The sequence below is a fragment of the Gambusia affinis genome, linkage group LG10 (genome assembly GCF_019740435.1).
Source record: "Gambusia affinis linkage group LG10, SWU_Gaff_1.0, whole genome shotgun sequence".
Classification (NCBI taxonomy): Eukaryota; Metazoa; Chordata; class Actinopteri; order Cyprinodontiformes; family Poeciliidae; genus Gambusia; species Gambusia affinis.
In genome coordinates this window covers 4744934-4761600 of record NC_057877.1, presented here as the reverse complement: position 1 = coordinate 4761600, position 16667 = coordinate 4744934, and the positions used below count along the sequence as shown (strand labels likewise).

General features: G+C 43.0%; 2 protein-coding genes and 1 long non-coding RNA gene across 9 annotated transcripts in view; 1 reads left to right on the top strand and 2 right to left on the bottom strand.

The window, feature by feature from the left end:
- Positions 1–827: 827 nt before the first annotated feature.
- LOC122838292 lies at positions 828–3634 on the bottom strand. Its single transcript, XR_006371880.1, has 3 exons — positions 3310–3634; positions 2053–2168; positions 828–1680 (listed from the first exon to the last, which is right to left on the bottom strand). It is a non-coding gene; the product is annotated as an uncharacterized LOC122838292 (long non-coding RNA).
- A 686-nt stretch (positions 3635–4320) lies between these two features.
- On the top strand, positions 4321–15437 carry zbtb11 (zinc finger and BTB domain containing 11). Its single transcript, XM_044128822.1, has 10 exons — positions 4321–4851; positions 6350–6588; positions 6678–6909; positions 7353–8284; positions 8537–8839; positions 10269–10689; positions 11697–11814; positions 11908–12066; positions 14277–14452; positions 14640–15437. Exons 1-10 carry the CDS (start codon positions 4542–4544, stop codon positions 15176–15178), a joined length of 3429 nt encoding a protein of 1142 aa, XP_043984757.1. The 5' UTR covers positions 4321–4541; the 3' UTR covers positions 15179–15437.
- Positions 15438–15519: 82 nt separating this feature from the next.
- tp63 (tumor protein p63) overlaps positions 15520–16667 on the bottom strand; it is a 39643-nt gene continuing 38495 nt past the window's right edge. For 6 of the 7 annotated variants that reach the window (XM_044128823.1, XM_044128824.1, XM_044128825.1 and 3 more), the window contains one exon: positions 15520–16628. In XM_044128823.1, coding sequence (XP_043984758.1) covers positions 16332–16628 — 297 coding nt within the window. In that variant the 3' untranslated portion in view covers positions 15520–16331. The remainder of the gene's footprint in view (positions 16629–16667) is intronic. The other variant, XM_044128830.1, reaches the window with a different exon arrangement.

Genomic DNA, 16667 nt, shown 5'->3' with positions numbered 1-16667 from the left:
GAACAGACTTTTTTTTTTATTTGTTTTGCACAGATGGAGGATGTATTTTATCTTAAGTAAGTTAGACATTTAGCTTGCTTCCTTTCACTCCGTAGGTTAAAATAATCAAAAATGATTAGTTTAACCTACGTATACAGCAGCCTCATACCGCAGCCTCACAGAGCTGTATGAAAGAGGATGTCATGCAATGATTTAAAGTCAACCTTCCGTCTCAATTTTTAATCTTTTTTTTTTTTTACATAAAAATACAGTGATTACTTTTTACTTCCTTCTATGGTTCTGTGGATGAATGTCCTGTGAAAAGTATTAAAATTTTTAAGAAGGTTTTGTATATTATGATAGATAATCTGTGAACAGATCGATCTCCTCCAACTCCCGTTGAGCTGCTAATGCTAAATGAATAAATGTGCTGCTCCTGACCAAAGACAACCAATCAGAGTGAAGAGGAGGGTCTTGGCGCTGTCAATCAACAAACTGTTAAATGCACCATTCGCAGAAAAAACGTTTCTCTGCCCTCATCCCTGGCCATGCTAGCTAGCTTGAACATTCTTTCATTCACGTTTGCAAAATCGTTTGGGCTCCCGTGGCAACCGTTCAGCTGCGCAAAATGCCTGGGGGACCAAGTACCACCTTTGAGGCAAAGCTCCTTCTTGGAGCTGAAGTTTCCAAGTTTCTGAGCTACTTCTCAGTGGAACACTGGTAAAAAAAAATATTGTTAAAGAGTTAATAGCAGAGAGCTGTTGTGATGACTTCTTCAAGGTGGAAAAGGCAAGAGTTTTTAAAGAGACAGAAACCCAATTTCAAGGCATTAAGACAGGAAGTAAAGTCATGGCATTTTTTTTTATAACAACTGAAGGTAACATAGTTACTTGATTGTGCTATAAAATGACCCTCGGTGGCTAGAAAACACATAATACTGACCCTTTAAGACCCATTTATATTGTTTCATCTGACAGCTTCCTTGTTTTAGGTGCATTTCCTGTCACTCAGTGCAACAGTTTATTAGTGTGTTCGAAGCTCTACAGATTTATTTGGATAATTAGACAGTTGCTGGTGTTGTTTTGGGGAAGCTAACTAGGTGGTAATTTCATCTTTCTTTTTTTTTTTTTTTTTTTGCAACATCAAGAACTCCTGTCCTGGCATAGTTAGGATCCTGTAGGTTATTGGTGACAAGCTTAGCTCAACTATTTTTCCTTCATGCTTAAACAGCTGACTGCAGCTATCAGGCTCTGAGGTGATGACGGGGTTAAATGGATGAAAACGAGGAAAAACAAAGCAGCTCTAAAGTGTATCTGTAACACCATCACAGATTATATCCAACATTTAAGCAACCGGCTATGGGAACCAGACGAAGTTGAGGGTTAGTGTTTCGTTTGCTCTGGCAGACCAGGACTGGCCTCCCTCCAGTCCAAACAGGTTTCCTCCCAGCTTCAGTCAGGACGGCCAATCGCGGATGCGGGTTGGGTACAGTAAGAGTTTGCCAGTGAGTTGCGGCGCTCATCGCTACGTCACGAATCGTGGGCTTGATGGGTTGCAGGTCTGTCCAATTGTGTCCGGACAAAACCCAGAACACCTGTTGGACATCACAACAGCTGAGATGTAGTATAAACTCCTGAGAGGAAGTGATGTGGAGAAAGCCCAAAGAGGATGTAAACTTCATCCTGTCTTCCCAAAGACAAACTATTGGAAAAAACAAAACAACAAAAAGCAACATATTAACTCCCGTAAGGAATCCAAGTTTTCAAATCATTGTCAGAGGGGAAGTAATGCTTCAAAAAGGTGTTAAATATTTAACTTATGTAGAACAAAGATTACAGTGCAACAGAATCACATAAATTACGATTATAATTAAGATTATGACTCACTTTAACCTGTACTAAATATTCTAAAAAGTGGAAGCTTGAGATTTTTTATTTTATGTTTTTAGATTATCAATGTCTATCAATACTCTTGTTTCCATCACAAATGTGTACAAAACTTTGTTGATATTCCGCTAATGTTGAAAAAACATTGCATTAAATAACAAATATTGTTAAAACCACAGGTGAATACCTTTTTGTAACGTGATAAGTCATAAACAAACATCCCGTTCCATCCTCCTCCTACCACTTCCTGTCATCTTCTTTGTCGTTTCCACCAGTAGTAACATCTGGTTGTTGCTCATGTGACTGGTGTGATGCAAAAAAAAAGTGTTTCTGAAATTAGTTGTTTCAAAATAACATGCTTTAAGTTAAATAATCCTTAACAAACTTATGTATGATTAGTCTGGCCTCACATGTGTTCTAATTTTGAGTATGTTTATTTTCACAAGGGATTCTCAATGAAGAGTAGTGAAATTTTTAGATCTATGTTCACAATTCAAGCTTTTGTGGAAGGCCCTAAGCAATCCCTGTTTGTCTATGCCTTGGGCCGTCTCTGGTTAGCCTACACCAATCACAGGTGACTTTTTAAGCATTCCCCAGCCAATGAGAAAAGGGCACCCTTAACCAATCACTAAAGCTGCATTTAATCTAGGCTAAAACAAAGTTTTAAGGGCTGCATCCACATCCAATGTACTTTCATACATGTAATCATGTTACATGTATGAGATATACATGTAACAAGTTTAGCTTTACATTCAAACAGTTTTACGATAATAAGCATTCCGTATTAAACCACAATGTGGTTATTTGGGAATTATTGAAATCAAAATGATATAAAAACAAAGGTTAACTGGCCTAATATTCAATTATGTCTAATAACAAAGTCCAATCCAGGTGCAGGTGACTTTAAAGTGACAGAAGGATGCAACAAAAGTTTAAAATGTCAGAAAATCCTCATCATTTTTAAGAGATTATCCTGACATATGCTTTCATATTTAGCACACGAATGTCCAACAAACTTGCTTTTCCTCTTCCCTTCAGAGCCAGAGTCTGTCTGAGAAAGTTTGAATCTGTGTCGAGGCGCTGAAATGAGTGAGTGCTATCTGCTAAAGCCAGAGCATTCTGCAGCGCCTCCTTCAAGGTCAGGGGAAGAGGGATGAATGCAAATGCATAAAACACACTCAGGTTTATGGCTATAAAGCACAGAAATTTTTTATTGAAATCTAGATATTAAAAGGAGGCTTGGGGCGCAGAGAGGGGAAAGATCTTGGAAACATCTACAGCGTGAAAAGACTGCCATGTTTACTCTCTGCATAGAGAGATGGTTTCACATCTCTTTATTGTAGAATCTCCACCCAAACCAGTCCAATTATTATGTGTGTGTATTCATTAGGTCTGCTAATAAGTCAGCAAAGAGACTAGGCAAGCACTATATCACCATACCCACCTTTATCTGGCTGTAGCCTTGGTGATGAAGAGACTTGTTCCCTGTTCAGAGGGCAAGTAGTTTTGTCTCTTTGCTCCCTGAAACTCAAAAAACATTTGTTTAATTAACATTTGCATGACCTCATGCAAATGTTAATTAAACTTCTGTTTGTAAACCATATCCCCAATAAATGTTTAAGTATTCAAGCCTTTGTCAACAATGTTGATAACAGAAACCGAAAGATGATGAAAAAAGACTCAAGTCTGAAATCATCTGCTTTCACGCTGAAAAACATCTTATTTCCATGTCCAGACAGTGAAGTGTCCCTCTTCCTCAAATGTTGTTCATGCTGTCAAAAAAAAAGAAAGAAGAAATGATAAAGGCTGCCAAATACAGATGAAGTTGTATCAAATTTATGTTTTTATGTACTTTGACTGAATATGATTGTACTGAAAGGCAACCTGGTATGAAAATATTTTGTTCTATTAATGAAAAAAAGCATGCAGCAAGCAAAATTAAAAAGGTTTTTTGCCTCTGAACCATCTTAGCTTGAGGCAAGTGTTAAAACCATTAATGGGCTGCTTGTTTTCTTGGTCTATCCACCCATTTATAGGTTGAAGTTGGTGGTGACGGCACTTAAGGATTAACCTAATGCACCATTCATGCAAAAATTTCCATGGAAAATAACTAAAATATACATGTGTTCTGTTGTTGGATTACAAAAATTTTAAAATGTGAAACTCCTATTTAGTCAACATATTTTATTATAGGACATGTCTATAATTTATTACCCTGTCCTACATTCATTCTATGACTGAAAAATATGTTTTTAATTATTTGGGGAATTTTTGTATCCAGAAGTTAAAGTTTTTGTTTTTGTTTTTTTTCTTTCAAATCAAAGACGAAAATTTAAGTTATAAAGCTCACAACCGTCCGGATATTTTCTCCTTGAGAGGACAGTTGGCGCCCTCTTGTGGCGGATAAGGTTAATTGCTTACTTCCGCTTCTGACTACGCAAAATCCGGCTGTGCAGCAGCCATTTTGTCTGTTCGGGCAAGTCTACCCTGACTGTTGCGAACTGCAGTTCCACCTTAGCAAACAAATTAAAATGTTGCTGTTTTGGCGTGTTTGTTTCACCGAAATTATACTCTAGGTCTATAATAAAAATCATACTTCTCTGCCGAGGACTGAGGAGGCCTCTCTAATTCAAGAAAAGACCGCATTTCAGCGGGGAAACGCGGATAAGCCGAGCCATGTCGTGTGAAGAAAGCTACTTGGCTATCCTACGCTATCTGACAGATGAACGGGAACCTTATGCGCCGGGGACCTCCGGTAATACCAAGAGAAAAATACGGAAAGCGGCGGCCTGCTACGTGGTGAGGAACGGGACTCTGTTTTACCAGCGACGGCAGAAAGGCCAGAATGATTTCACCGAGCTGGAGGTGGTGCTGCAGGACTGCCGGAGGAGGGAACTTATCAACCAGGCGCACATTATAGAGGGAGGGGAGCACCTCAACCAGCAGCTCACCTGGGAAATTATCTCTCAGAAGTACTGGTGGAGAGGTAAGACCCCGGGGCGAGCCGTCCCCAGCAAACCGTCTGTATTTATACCGAGGGGCTAATTTAGTCGATCTAAACGTTGTCAGAAATAAACGGAAACCAGTTAGCTGCTGACCCAAACATTTAGCTGCTCTCTGCTGCCAACTAGCGGTGAACAATCTCGCTGGATCAGAAATGTTTTCCAAGTGTATTTTTAATTCCTCAGGGGCGTAGCCAAGGGGTGTCCGGGGTCACTAGGCTAGGTTTTACACAATCACTCCTGAAGTGATTGATTGTGTTAAAGCTTCATTCACAAAACATTTCCATCTTCTCCTGGGCATTCATAAATCCAAAGAGGATACAGCGATGTATTGGGGCCCTACTCTTAAAATCTACCCATCTTTTCAGCACAGTAATGGCAGACAAAGTCCATGTTGACATCTTTTTGTTGCAGAACGAAGGCTTTTACATTTAAAATGTAAATTTCATCCTGCTTCAAGTCCAAAATGTTTTCCGAGTCTTGTTTATGTTTGTTAATCCTGCTGCTGGCTGGATTGATCATCGGCACAACACCAGCGATGTTGTATGGGTTCTGATCCACAAAGCTGGATGTGAGCGTGTTCCAGCCAGCTTGACATGCATTTTGCATTTCAAATGCGAGAAATAAATAAATAGGACTGAAATTAATGATTACTTTTTGTAATCTTTCTGTTATTGTGACAATTGGCTAAAAAAAATGTCACATTTTGCTGACTTTTGTTATTTAATCCCTTTTTATACAACATTTGAATTGCAGTAAGAGATGCAAATAAATAAATAATTAAAATCCTTTTTTAAATAAAAAAAAAAATTTTATTGCCTAAAATGCAACTAAGTAGCTTTCTCGGTGAAAGCTTGATCATTTGTAGCAAAAGATGCTACAGATAAAAAAAATAATCCTTCAAACATCAACATGTGTAATACTCAGCATTTTATTGTCAATAAAGTCTGAGTCTGATCTGTTGATTATTTTCTGGTTTAACTGAATAATAAATGGATAGCAAAAGGTGCTTAGTAAAATTTTTTTCATGTACATATAACTTAAACAAGTTGAATCTAAAATTGGGCTTCTTGAACATTTTTATCTTGCGCCCAAAATGTATTTATTTTAATTACTGCTCTGAATATGTTGCTTTTCAGTAAATGTTCTTTTTTTAGTCAAGTTAAAAAAAAGTCTTTAATTACTAAATTAGTTGACACTTTTTTAAAATAATGGATTCATCACGATTACTCGTTTCAGCTCTAAATAAATATGCAAATATTATTACATCAGGTCGAAGCTGTCCTCTAATCATGACCTACATACGACTTTGTGTCACAAAAGTTACACAAACAATTAAGAGAGGATTCATTTAAGATTTTCTGTTTTCTACTATTATACAGTGCAGAAATCTAAAATATTTAGTTAACTGGACGCTTCAATATGTTCATGTGCGATAGAAACACATAATGGTTCCGCCTTCTCCTCCTACTCCTCTTCCAGGGATCCTGAAGAACGTGAAAGACCACATCAGAGAATGCGCCCAGTGTCAGAGCAAGCGCAGCGCGGACGACGGCTCTGGGCCGCGGCCGTTCTCACGGCAAGGGAAGCGGAAGTTCGGGCCCATGGATGACGAGGACGAGGAGGAGGAGGAGGACGGAGAGGACATTTTGTTCTCGGCAGACCTGTCCTCCCAGAGACCCAAGTTAGCCAAAGGGACGACGAAACACGAAGTGGTTTACGTACGTGGCTGCGGCTGTGTCAGAATCGCCAGTCTGTGGCGCTTCCAGCCGCTTCTCAGCAGTTTGCTCTGCAATCGTTTTGCTTTCAGGTGAACAGCAAAGGAGAGGTGAACCAGTTCCTGCCCAAACACAGCCAGACCATGCTGGACAAACTGAACCAGCAGCGCATCAGCAACCAGTTCTGTGACATCACGCTGCTGATCGAAGGGGAGGAGCACCGCGCCCACAAGGCCGTGCTGGCCGCCTGCAGCGAGTACTTCAACGAGCTCTTCTTCGAGAAGGGCGCCGTGACGACACATGAGGCCGTGGTGGACCTCTCTGGTGAGCGCTCTGCTGCTCTCGCCCACGTTACACACACACACACACACACACACACAATGAGAGAGTAGCAGTGGGATAGGGTTTCAGTGTTTTCTTGTTCTTAGTAGGAAAAGTATGTGATGAAACACAATAATTTATCCCTTTTTCTGAATGTTATTTCCTTCCTTCATTTTTTTCATCCCCCCCTATCTTCTTTCTTTCTTTCTCTCTCTCTCCCCCCTTCCCTATAGTCCTTCCATGCTGCTTTCCTCCCTTTTTCAAGTGTTCATCATTCCATTCTTCTTTTTTTCCCCACATGTTCTTCCTTCATTCCTTCCTTTGTTGCCTCACCCACTTTAGAAACTTCCACCTTAAATTTATGGTTCATCCTTTTAAGTCTGGTAAGTTTCTGTGGAAATGTCTGCAATGTTTCTATTAAACTCTCTCTCTCTTTCTCTCTCCAGGTTTCGCTAAGGCTAGCTTCCTCCCGCTGCTGGACTTTGCATACACCTCTGTGCTGACCTTTAACTTCTGCGTGATGGCCGACATCGCCAACCTCGCCCGGCACCTGCTGATGACGGAGGTGCTGCAGATATGCGAGTCGGTGCACAAGCAGGTGGAGGAGCAGAAGCTGACGGTGTACCAGAAAGGAGACGTGCACACGGTGGTGGCGGGCAGCCTGGCGACTGAAGACGCCAAGGTGGAGCCAGACGCCTACATGGTGACCATAGAGGACGACGGCAGCACCGTGGTAACGCATGGTGCCTGCATCCAGCAGCCGGTGACGGTCCTGACCCACGCAGTGGCGGGAGACGGCGTAGAGGCCGGGCAGAGCGAGACCGTGGCGCTGATCGCTCATGGCGGGGAGGGGGAGCACAGCGACACCCTCACGCTCATATCGGGATGCGGCGATGGACTGGAGGGCGAGACCATGACGGTGGTGACGCACAGCGGCCAGGCGGGAGCCAGCGACTCGCTCGCCGTGGTGTCGGCCTGCCTGGCCATGGAGCAGCCGCAGGTGGTCGAGGCCGGCGCCTTCGTCCTGGACGTGGACGCCGACAGACACGCCCCCTCAGAGGAAGTGGTGCTGGAGTCGGAGGCGGCCGCTCCGACCGAGGCTCAGAAAGAGGAGACGCTTCCCGTCCCTCAGAAACGCAAGCGGGGCCGTCCGCCCAAGGTGAAGCGGGAGGTGGAGGTGGAGGGGTGGATACCACCGGAGGAGGATCCCGCAGAGGAAGAGCACGGCGACAAGCAGGAGGCGACCCTGGACGACCTCAGCGGCAGACGACTGCGGCAGCGCTACATGGCCGAGGGCGGCTACGCCCGGCTACACATGGGCCTGGAGGAGGAAGAGGAGGCGAAGAGTGTAACTCCGCCCCCAGCCACGCCCCCAAAGGTACAGCTGATGGTTTAGTCCAAGTTCATATTTTGTGGTACCATTATGATAATGATAAATGATGATAAGAACTACTAATTATTCCTTTTATAGCTCACTGTTAGTCTGTAGCAACAATTACCTCACTAACACAAAAACAGCCCCATTAATAAAGTTCCTTAAGACGCCTGGCACATCAAAGAAAATTGGGATTATTTTCACTAAACTGCACCCAGTGACTGTTTTCCATTTTGAAAAAATGTCACGTCACAGGTGGGTCCGAGGAAGAGAGGAAGACCTCCAAAGAGGCCGGTGGAGCCTAAGTTTGATGGCGAGCCAGACGCCGTCGCGGAGGAGAGCGCCGCGGAGAGCGTGACGGTCGGAGAGCTCCGACCTGACGAGGTGGCGGCGAAGACGGCGGAGCCAGAGGCAGAGGCCAAGCAGCAAGACGGCGCACCGCAGAGCACCGGCAGCGAAGAGCACACCTGCTCCGAGTGCGGCATGTCCTTCCACAGGCGCTACTCTCTCATCATGCACACACTGAAACACGAGAAGGCCCGCGCTTACAAGTGCAGCGTGAGTGTTGATGAGAACAGATACATCTCAGTAGATCAGAGATTATTGATCGCAAACAGAGGGATTTATTTTTGTTTATTTTAGATGATGATGTCTTTCAGATAAAAGGTCTAAATGAACAGAGAGCCCAGGTTGCTCTGTTTGCTTACATTGTTGGTTCTGCTGCCCCTCAATAAATCAAAGAGTCAGTAGACAGTCAGCCATGTCCAGGGATTTGGACTGAAACCATTAATAGGATTAACTGTGATGAGTCAATAATTGGAGTTTGTAAACTCAAAAAAGGCTATTTGCTTAAAAACACAGCACAGTGTTCTGTTGTGTACAAAATGGTACAAAAAATTATGTACAATTTGTATTTAAGATAATTTAAGATTTGTCTGTAAAACTCCTCAAGTTTCAGTATCTGGTTCAAACTCTGTAAAAAAAATCTCTTAAGCACTTTTTATTGTCCAATTATTAAATGGTTAATCTAAAAAACAATAACAGTACTGATGTAAAGTTGAGCAGAGAGAGCAGAACTGTTCACATGTTGATGTTAATATATTTCGTAGCTGCAGATTCATCCTCGCTACAAATGAGGGATGTTGTGAAAGAATATTTTAGTAATCGAGTAATCTGTAGATTATTTTTACGGTCTCTCTCTCTCCCCTCCTCCTACCATTTGCTCTGAAACAGCAGAAAAAAACTGTCAGCACTCCAAGCATCGTGGCTTATTTGCTGGAAAATTTCCCGCCATGCAGCTAGCACTTAGCGACAACTCACAGGTGGAAGTGAGAGCGCTGCCCGCCACAAACAACGACCCGGCTGGAACACGGTGCTCTATGTAATAAAACACAGGTTAACGAAGCTTCGAGGCGGACACAGGTTAAAGGACAGATACATTTAATAATCGAGGGACTCGAATCACTCGAGGAATCGTTTCAGCCCTACTTAAAATTTGTCAAGCAGTCACTAATGTTATTGCATTTTAGGCAGTAAAATGAATTGAGTTATTTATTTGTACATTTATGCATTTTTATTAAGTGGCTAAATGAAAAATCTGCAGATACTTTAATCCGATTACTTGATTAAATGTCAGAATAATCGATTACTGTGGTTTATTGATATTAAAGTATGGATTTGTATTATTGCTATTTTTTTTATGGGTAATTTCTGTATATTTGCATTTTGTTCATCTAAATTGCATCTAATTTTTAATAAAATAATCATCAAAGCAGAACCTGGTCCTCCAGGCTTGCTTCAGAATCCTTCCAAAGCACCACTTGTCCCAATTTCTTTTTTCCTTCCACTTAACTTTCTGACAACGTATTTGGATACAGAGATCTGAAAAAAAAATATATCAGCATTTTTATTTATTGTGTCATTTATATAAGATCCAGTTTTTTAAAATTATTATTATGTTTTTTTTATTTTTTTTGTCGTTCTCCAGCTCTGCAGTAAGGAGTTCCAGTACGCCGCCTCGCTCCAGGCTCACCTGGCCCGACACAAGCAGCAGAGAAGCCAGCGGGCGTCGTCCGTCCCCAAAGCCCTGGCGGAGCCGGGCCCCGCGGAGCGAGCAGAGAGCGAGCTGGACGACAAGTCGGCGGCGGCGGCCTACACCCGCCGGGAGTTTGTGTGCGACATCTGCGGGAAGACGCTGCCGAAGCTGTACTCGCTGCGGATCCACATGCTGACCCACACGGGCGTGCGGCCGCACACCTGCAAGGTGTGTGGCAAGACGTTCGCCCACAAGCACAGCCTGAAGATGCACCGCGTGCTGCACGACGTCACCAAGCAGTTCCAGTGCGAGTACTGCAAGAAGACGTTCGTCAGCAAGAGGAGCATGGAGGAGCACACCAGCCTGCACACAGGTCTCACACACACACACACACACACACACACACAGTGTGGTTGTTAAAAAAGTCTTTTAAACTCCACTTAATCTGTGGTGGTCGTTCACACCTCACCACTGGATTGGTTTCAGTCGTCAGTGTCACCCAAGCAACACTGCGGTGTATTTAGGAAGTATCACCCATATAACCCGGATCAGATCCCCGTCATTTCTACATTCCTCACAACTTGAGGGAACGAAAATCTCCATCCAACCTTTCCTCAACGTCTTCCTCTGGTTTATTCCTCTTCTGTTGACACTGCTTTAATAAAATCGTCTGAAAATGCAACCAACAGAACTGTTAGCCGACATCATCATACCGTATCTGAAACATCACACATGAAGACCTAAACTACATTAATTAAAGGGGCAGTGTTATCCAAAATCAATTTTTTTGTTATGTAGTCATTCCCTCATCATAAACAAAGTGTTGGAGTGCTGCTTTGATTCTTTCCTGCATGTTTGAGAAATCCTTTAATCTCAATTGGATCTTTGGATCTTTTGGATCTTTCATGAATCTGCAGTTTCCAAGTTTCTGACATTCCACAACTCCCTCACCCACACCCCCATCACTCAGCTCCTTCAGACTAGCCAGCAGCTATTAGCAAACACCTGGTGGAACTGTGCTGATTATAGGAGCTCCTGCTCAGTGAAACGCTGATAAAATTTACCGCAGTAATTATTGAAAGAATTTATCGTCAGGTTTCCACAAGCCTGAACTAATAATGCCTTCAACTTAACCTTTTCTCTTCCTCTACTTCAGTCCTTCACCTCTACTTCACTTGGCGTGGTTTTTCAAAATAAAGTACATTTTAACATATATTAAAAACCCTAAAGGTTCACTCTGCAGGTGCTGTACCTCTTTTATTTCACCGTGTCGGTGCGTCGCCACCACAGAGGAAATCCCTGAAACCATGAAAAGCTCAGCTCAAATTTCACAATTATAAAAACCTCTCTCCTCTCCTCTCCTCCAAATTAAATCCACAGGTGAGTCAAAGTACCTGTGCAACACCTGCGGCGCCACCTTCCACCGAGCCTCGGCTCTGAGCAAGCACTTGAAGAAGCACCAGCCCAAACCGGAAGTGCGTCCGTTCTCTTGTTCTCAGTGAGTGACCCGGCTGCCGTTGGCCTCTGTGACCCAAACACAGACCAGACAAAAACCATTCACTGACTCTCTCTCTCTCTCTCTGTCTCCAAGCTGTGAGAAGAGTTTCTATGAAGCGAAGGATCTCCAGCAGCACATGAACAAGCACATGGGCCTGAAGCCCTTCCAGTGCCAGGTGTGTGGGAAGTGCTACAGCTGGAAGAAGGACTGGTACTCACACGTCAAGTCCCACAGCGTGTCGGAGCCCTTCAAGTGAGGAAACACACACCGGCCCAATAACAAAATAGAAGGGAAATGATCCAAAACACTTTACAAAAAGTTTAGCTTAGCCTCCTTTACGTTCATATCTATGAAATAAACCAAAACCCGCCTCACTCCTTGCTCAGTCTTCACAGATTTAAAGACATTTCTACTAGACGTTTAAGGACGTCTGTGATTTATTGGCGCCGATCGGTAAGTTTGGGATAAGCCGATATTAGGCGTAAAAGTCAAGTCAGTCGTCTTCTGCTCTGCAGGTTTGCAGTTAACAATAGTCGCCCCGCTGTTGGCCAACGTTTCAGTTGAATTGTTTATCGGCCAGAAAACTGCAGTCAGTGCACCGCTAGTTTGGTTTACAGTAACAGAAATCCGCTTGAAATCCTTTAAAATGTTTCGATTTCACTTTGGCGTTTTCAAGGTTTGGAAAGTGTTTGATATTCAAAATGCATAGTTTTGCAGTTAAGCTTGAAAGAGTTATTAACAGTTAAAGCAGATGGTTTCATCCAACGTTTCAGACACAAGCGTTACAACAAAACATCCTTTCACCCTAATAACCCTCTCTTTAAAAAATGTTCTTGCCAAAGTCCTTCTGGCATTTAGCGAATTTAAATATTCTAATTCTAATTGACCTAAAATAAGAGACGTTGGAGAATTTAACTCCAGACGCGAGAAGAAAAATGTCATGAATATTTAACTCTGAGCTAATAGTATTAATATTGCTAATTGAAATAAAATGAAATGTTAGCTCTTGAAATCGGGGATTTATTTAGTTCAATAGATGTATTTCTGGTTAGAAAACCACCATAAGACACTATTAATAGCAGTAATAAATGACCCATATGGTAGTGAATTGAGGTCATTTATTTTTATCTCCAAACTTCAAATACCTCGTGGAGCCACCAGAGGGAGCCATTTCTAACTCCTGACAGGCAGCGCAGTGACAAACTGCATTTTGCCTCATTTCAGCTTCTTTGAATTTTTTAATTGACCCGAAAAATAATTTCCTTCAATGTATAAAAACACTGATGTTGGCGTTTTGCTCTTGTAATTATTTTATTTGTTTATGTTACTTTTAGGATAATCTAATCTGCCGTCAGTAGATTTTATCACCATACGATCTAATTCTCTCTAGATGCTGTTCTAGATGCTCATCTCACTGGTGTGTTTTTATTAAGCCTGAAACAACGAGGCTGAGAGAAACAGTGGAAAAAAAACCCATCATTAACTCAGCAGTAAGATACTGAAGGTTACCTTTGAAATATTTTTCTCTTCTAACATAAAGAACCAGTAATGCTCCTGTAAATGACAGGAAGAGTTAAAAATTATTAACTCACTATTTTCATCCCCAGCATGTTAACAAGCAGAATCACTTCATCTTGGGGTTATTTGCTCTTAAAACAGAAATTATTTAGTTTGTTTTCCAAGTCTGGAATATTTGAGCCAATGGAAAGAAATGTACAAGGATGAAAACAAATCTGGCTGAAAGAATAAAGTATCAGATTCTTTTTTTTTTGTTTTTTTTTAAAAACCAAATCCAAATTATACAACAATGTTTTAGGGCCGTTGCAGATCTACATATATAAGAAATGAATAAAATAAATTTCCACAGAAAATTTCCAACTTTTTAAACTCAGAAATTTCCAAGATTTTATTTTTAGAAAATTTTTGAGACTGAAACCTGCTTAGGTTGCTGACATCACTCTGATGTCTCAGGTGGAAATAAAAGTCAAAATTTTTCTAGCCATACTTTCAGTCCAAGTACGCTGAAACGTTGTTTTAGTCTCAAACGTTTAGACCACAGGTGTCAAACTCCAGTCCTCGAGGGCCGCTGTCCTGCAGGTTTTAGATGAGCCACAAGTACAAAACACTGGAATGAAATGGCTTAATCACCTCCTCCTTGTGTAGATCAGTTCTCCAGAGCCTTAATGACCTAATTATTCTATTCAGGTGTTGCAGCAGAGGCACATCTAAAAGTTGCAGGACAGCGGCCCTTGAGGACCCCTGGTTTAGTTCATACTCCCAGCCTGTTCCACTCTCAAACCAACACATAGTGTCTCCGCCTTTAGAAAGGTCCAGTCAAAGTCCAGACCTAACCTCAGCAGTAATGTGTCCGATCCGACCAAGCACAGAGGCCGTGTTCTGAGAAGCCTGCAGGTCTCTGCTGATTGGCCGGCGTGCTGCAGTGAGCGTGTCCGTGTCCTCAGGTGTAACGTGTGCGGGAAGGAGTTCTTCGAGAAGGCTCTGTTCAGGAGACACGTGAAGAAAGCCACGCACGGCAAGAAGGGCCGGGTGAAGCAGAACCTGGAGCGGGAGTGTCAGCAGTGTGGCAGGAAGTTCACTCAGCTCAGAGAGTACCGGCGCCACATCAACAACCACCAGGGTGAGCCGGCGCAAAAATGTTCCAGAGGCCTTTTGGTCGGGTTTCTTTAGGAGCTTATTTCAAGATATTGACACTATAAACTGGACCGAAATCATTTGGTAACATTTTCTGTTTTTGCAGTGTGACGAAGAACGTGTTAAGAGTCCTATGCTCTTAACTCTTTTTTTATTTTAATTTTCTTTTCTAGGAGTGAAGCCGTTTGAATGTCTGACCTGCGGCGTGGCCTGGGCTGACGCCCGCTCTCTCAAACGCCACGTCCGGACTCACACGGGCGAGCGGCCGTACGTGTGCCCGATGTGCCAGGAGGCGCACATCGACGCGCGCACGCTGCGCAAGCACATGGCCAAGTACCACGTGGACAGCCTTCCAGGGAAGATCATGCTGGAGAAGGACACCCTGCAGTTCCACAACCAGGGCACCCAGGTGGAGCACGCCGTCAGCATCCTGGCCTCCGACCTGCCGCCGGAGCTCAGGCCCGCCCACCAGACCGCCACCGAGGAGCTGGAGACGGTGCTGATCACCGAGGAGACGGTGGAGGCCGTGGAGGCGGTGCAGGCCGCGCAGGCCGCCAACGAAGGCTCGATGGCGACGCTGTCGGATCAGGGCATCATGCAGGTGGTGAACTACGTCCTGGCCCAGCAGGCCATGTCCGGGGTCAAGGAGGAGGCGTCGGAGGAGATTCACACCATGGAGGTGGAGGTGGCTCACGTAGCCGAGGTGGAGTAACTTTTCACCGAGCCACATTCTGGACTCGACTACAAACTTGAGCAGGTGTTTGTTCAGTTTGTATGACGTGTAAAAAAACCAGAGATTCTGTCTAAAACAGTGTAAAAGAGGATTATTTTTCTGTGACTGTACATTAATGTAAAGTAATCTGTGTGTGACTGTGTGTTTTCTGTAAATGGCCTAACTAAAACAAAACATGATCAGACAGCATAACCTGTATGAATCAGATTCTCAGGATAAATAAAAGTAGAAAAAAGTTTTTTGGTATGTTTTTTTTAAAATCAGAACCTTCAGCTGCCAATCTCCAGTTTTGAAAGTTTAAACTCAGGGTGTCTACAATGTCAAGATATTATGAACTTTATTTTGAATTTATAACAAAATATCCTTGATAAGTTTGCAAATATTTACAAAACATACAAAAATCAAAGCATTTAATTTGTGGTTTCACTACTTTGACCTGAACGGCTGCGCAGGGTTACAACAGACTTTATATACAGAATTATATACAAACATTTTGATTGATGGCACCTTATTTAATGAAAGAATACCAGAACATGGCTGTGGTAAAACAAATACTTGTGTTTGGCTTAAACAACTAAAATACATCAGTCATGTTATAAACAAGAACAACACTTGGTCAAGAGCATTAGGCCTATATATGGCTACATCAAATGAATGACCATCTCAAAAAAACGTACTTCAAAAGCTGACTGAGTAAGGTGTCATAAAAACTATAGCTACAGTAGAAAACAAGCTGTTGCTCCTGTCATTTAATACTTCTTATAGAAGAAATGAAATGTTTACAATCCGTTCCGCTTCCACAAATAAAAATAAAATAAAACAAAACAACCAGTGATCCAGACTAATTTACAGACCCAGAAGCAAAAACCCAGAAGAGCAACACTGAAATACTCAACATTTCTTAAGTGCTCTCAAGAAATTCCATAATACAGCTGTGCTTATCACCAGTAATAAAAAACAAAATACAAAATGAACATAAGTGCATTTCTGCAATTGGTTATATGTGTAGCCTTTGAATGAACAATAAGGCTTTTTTTTTCTTTTTTTGAATGAAATGTTCCATCTTTTTGGTGTGAAATGAGACGAAATGAGGCTCTGGGAATTGAGAGAGAGAGAGAGCGCGCAGCAGCTCCTACTCCCCCTCCTCCTTGATGCGCTGCTGCTTGTTGCGGCGGGAATCCAGGTCGAAGGAGAAGTCGGACCACTCGTCGCGAGGCGGGAAGGAGATAGTCTGGCGCAGGGTGAAACGTACGGCGTCTATGACGCGTTCGCCCCGCGCCTCGGAGGAGCCCACGCTGACGGTGGAGGCGCCGCTGGTGGTGCGCACTATGTGCGGCGGAGGGGAAAAGTCCATGGCCTGTCGGTGCTCCATGATGCCCTTCCAGATGATGTGCTGGAACTCGGTGGGGATCTTCAGCCTGGACAGGTCCTAATGGTCATTACACAGGGGGGAGGGGGGCAGGGGTTA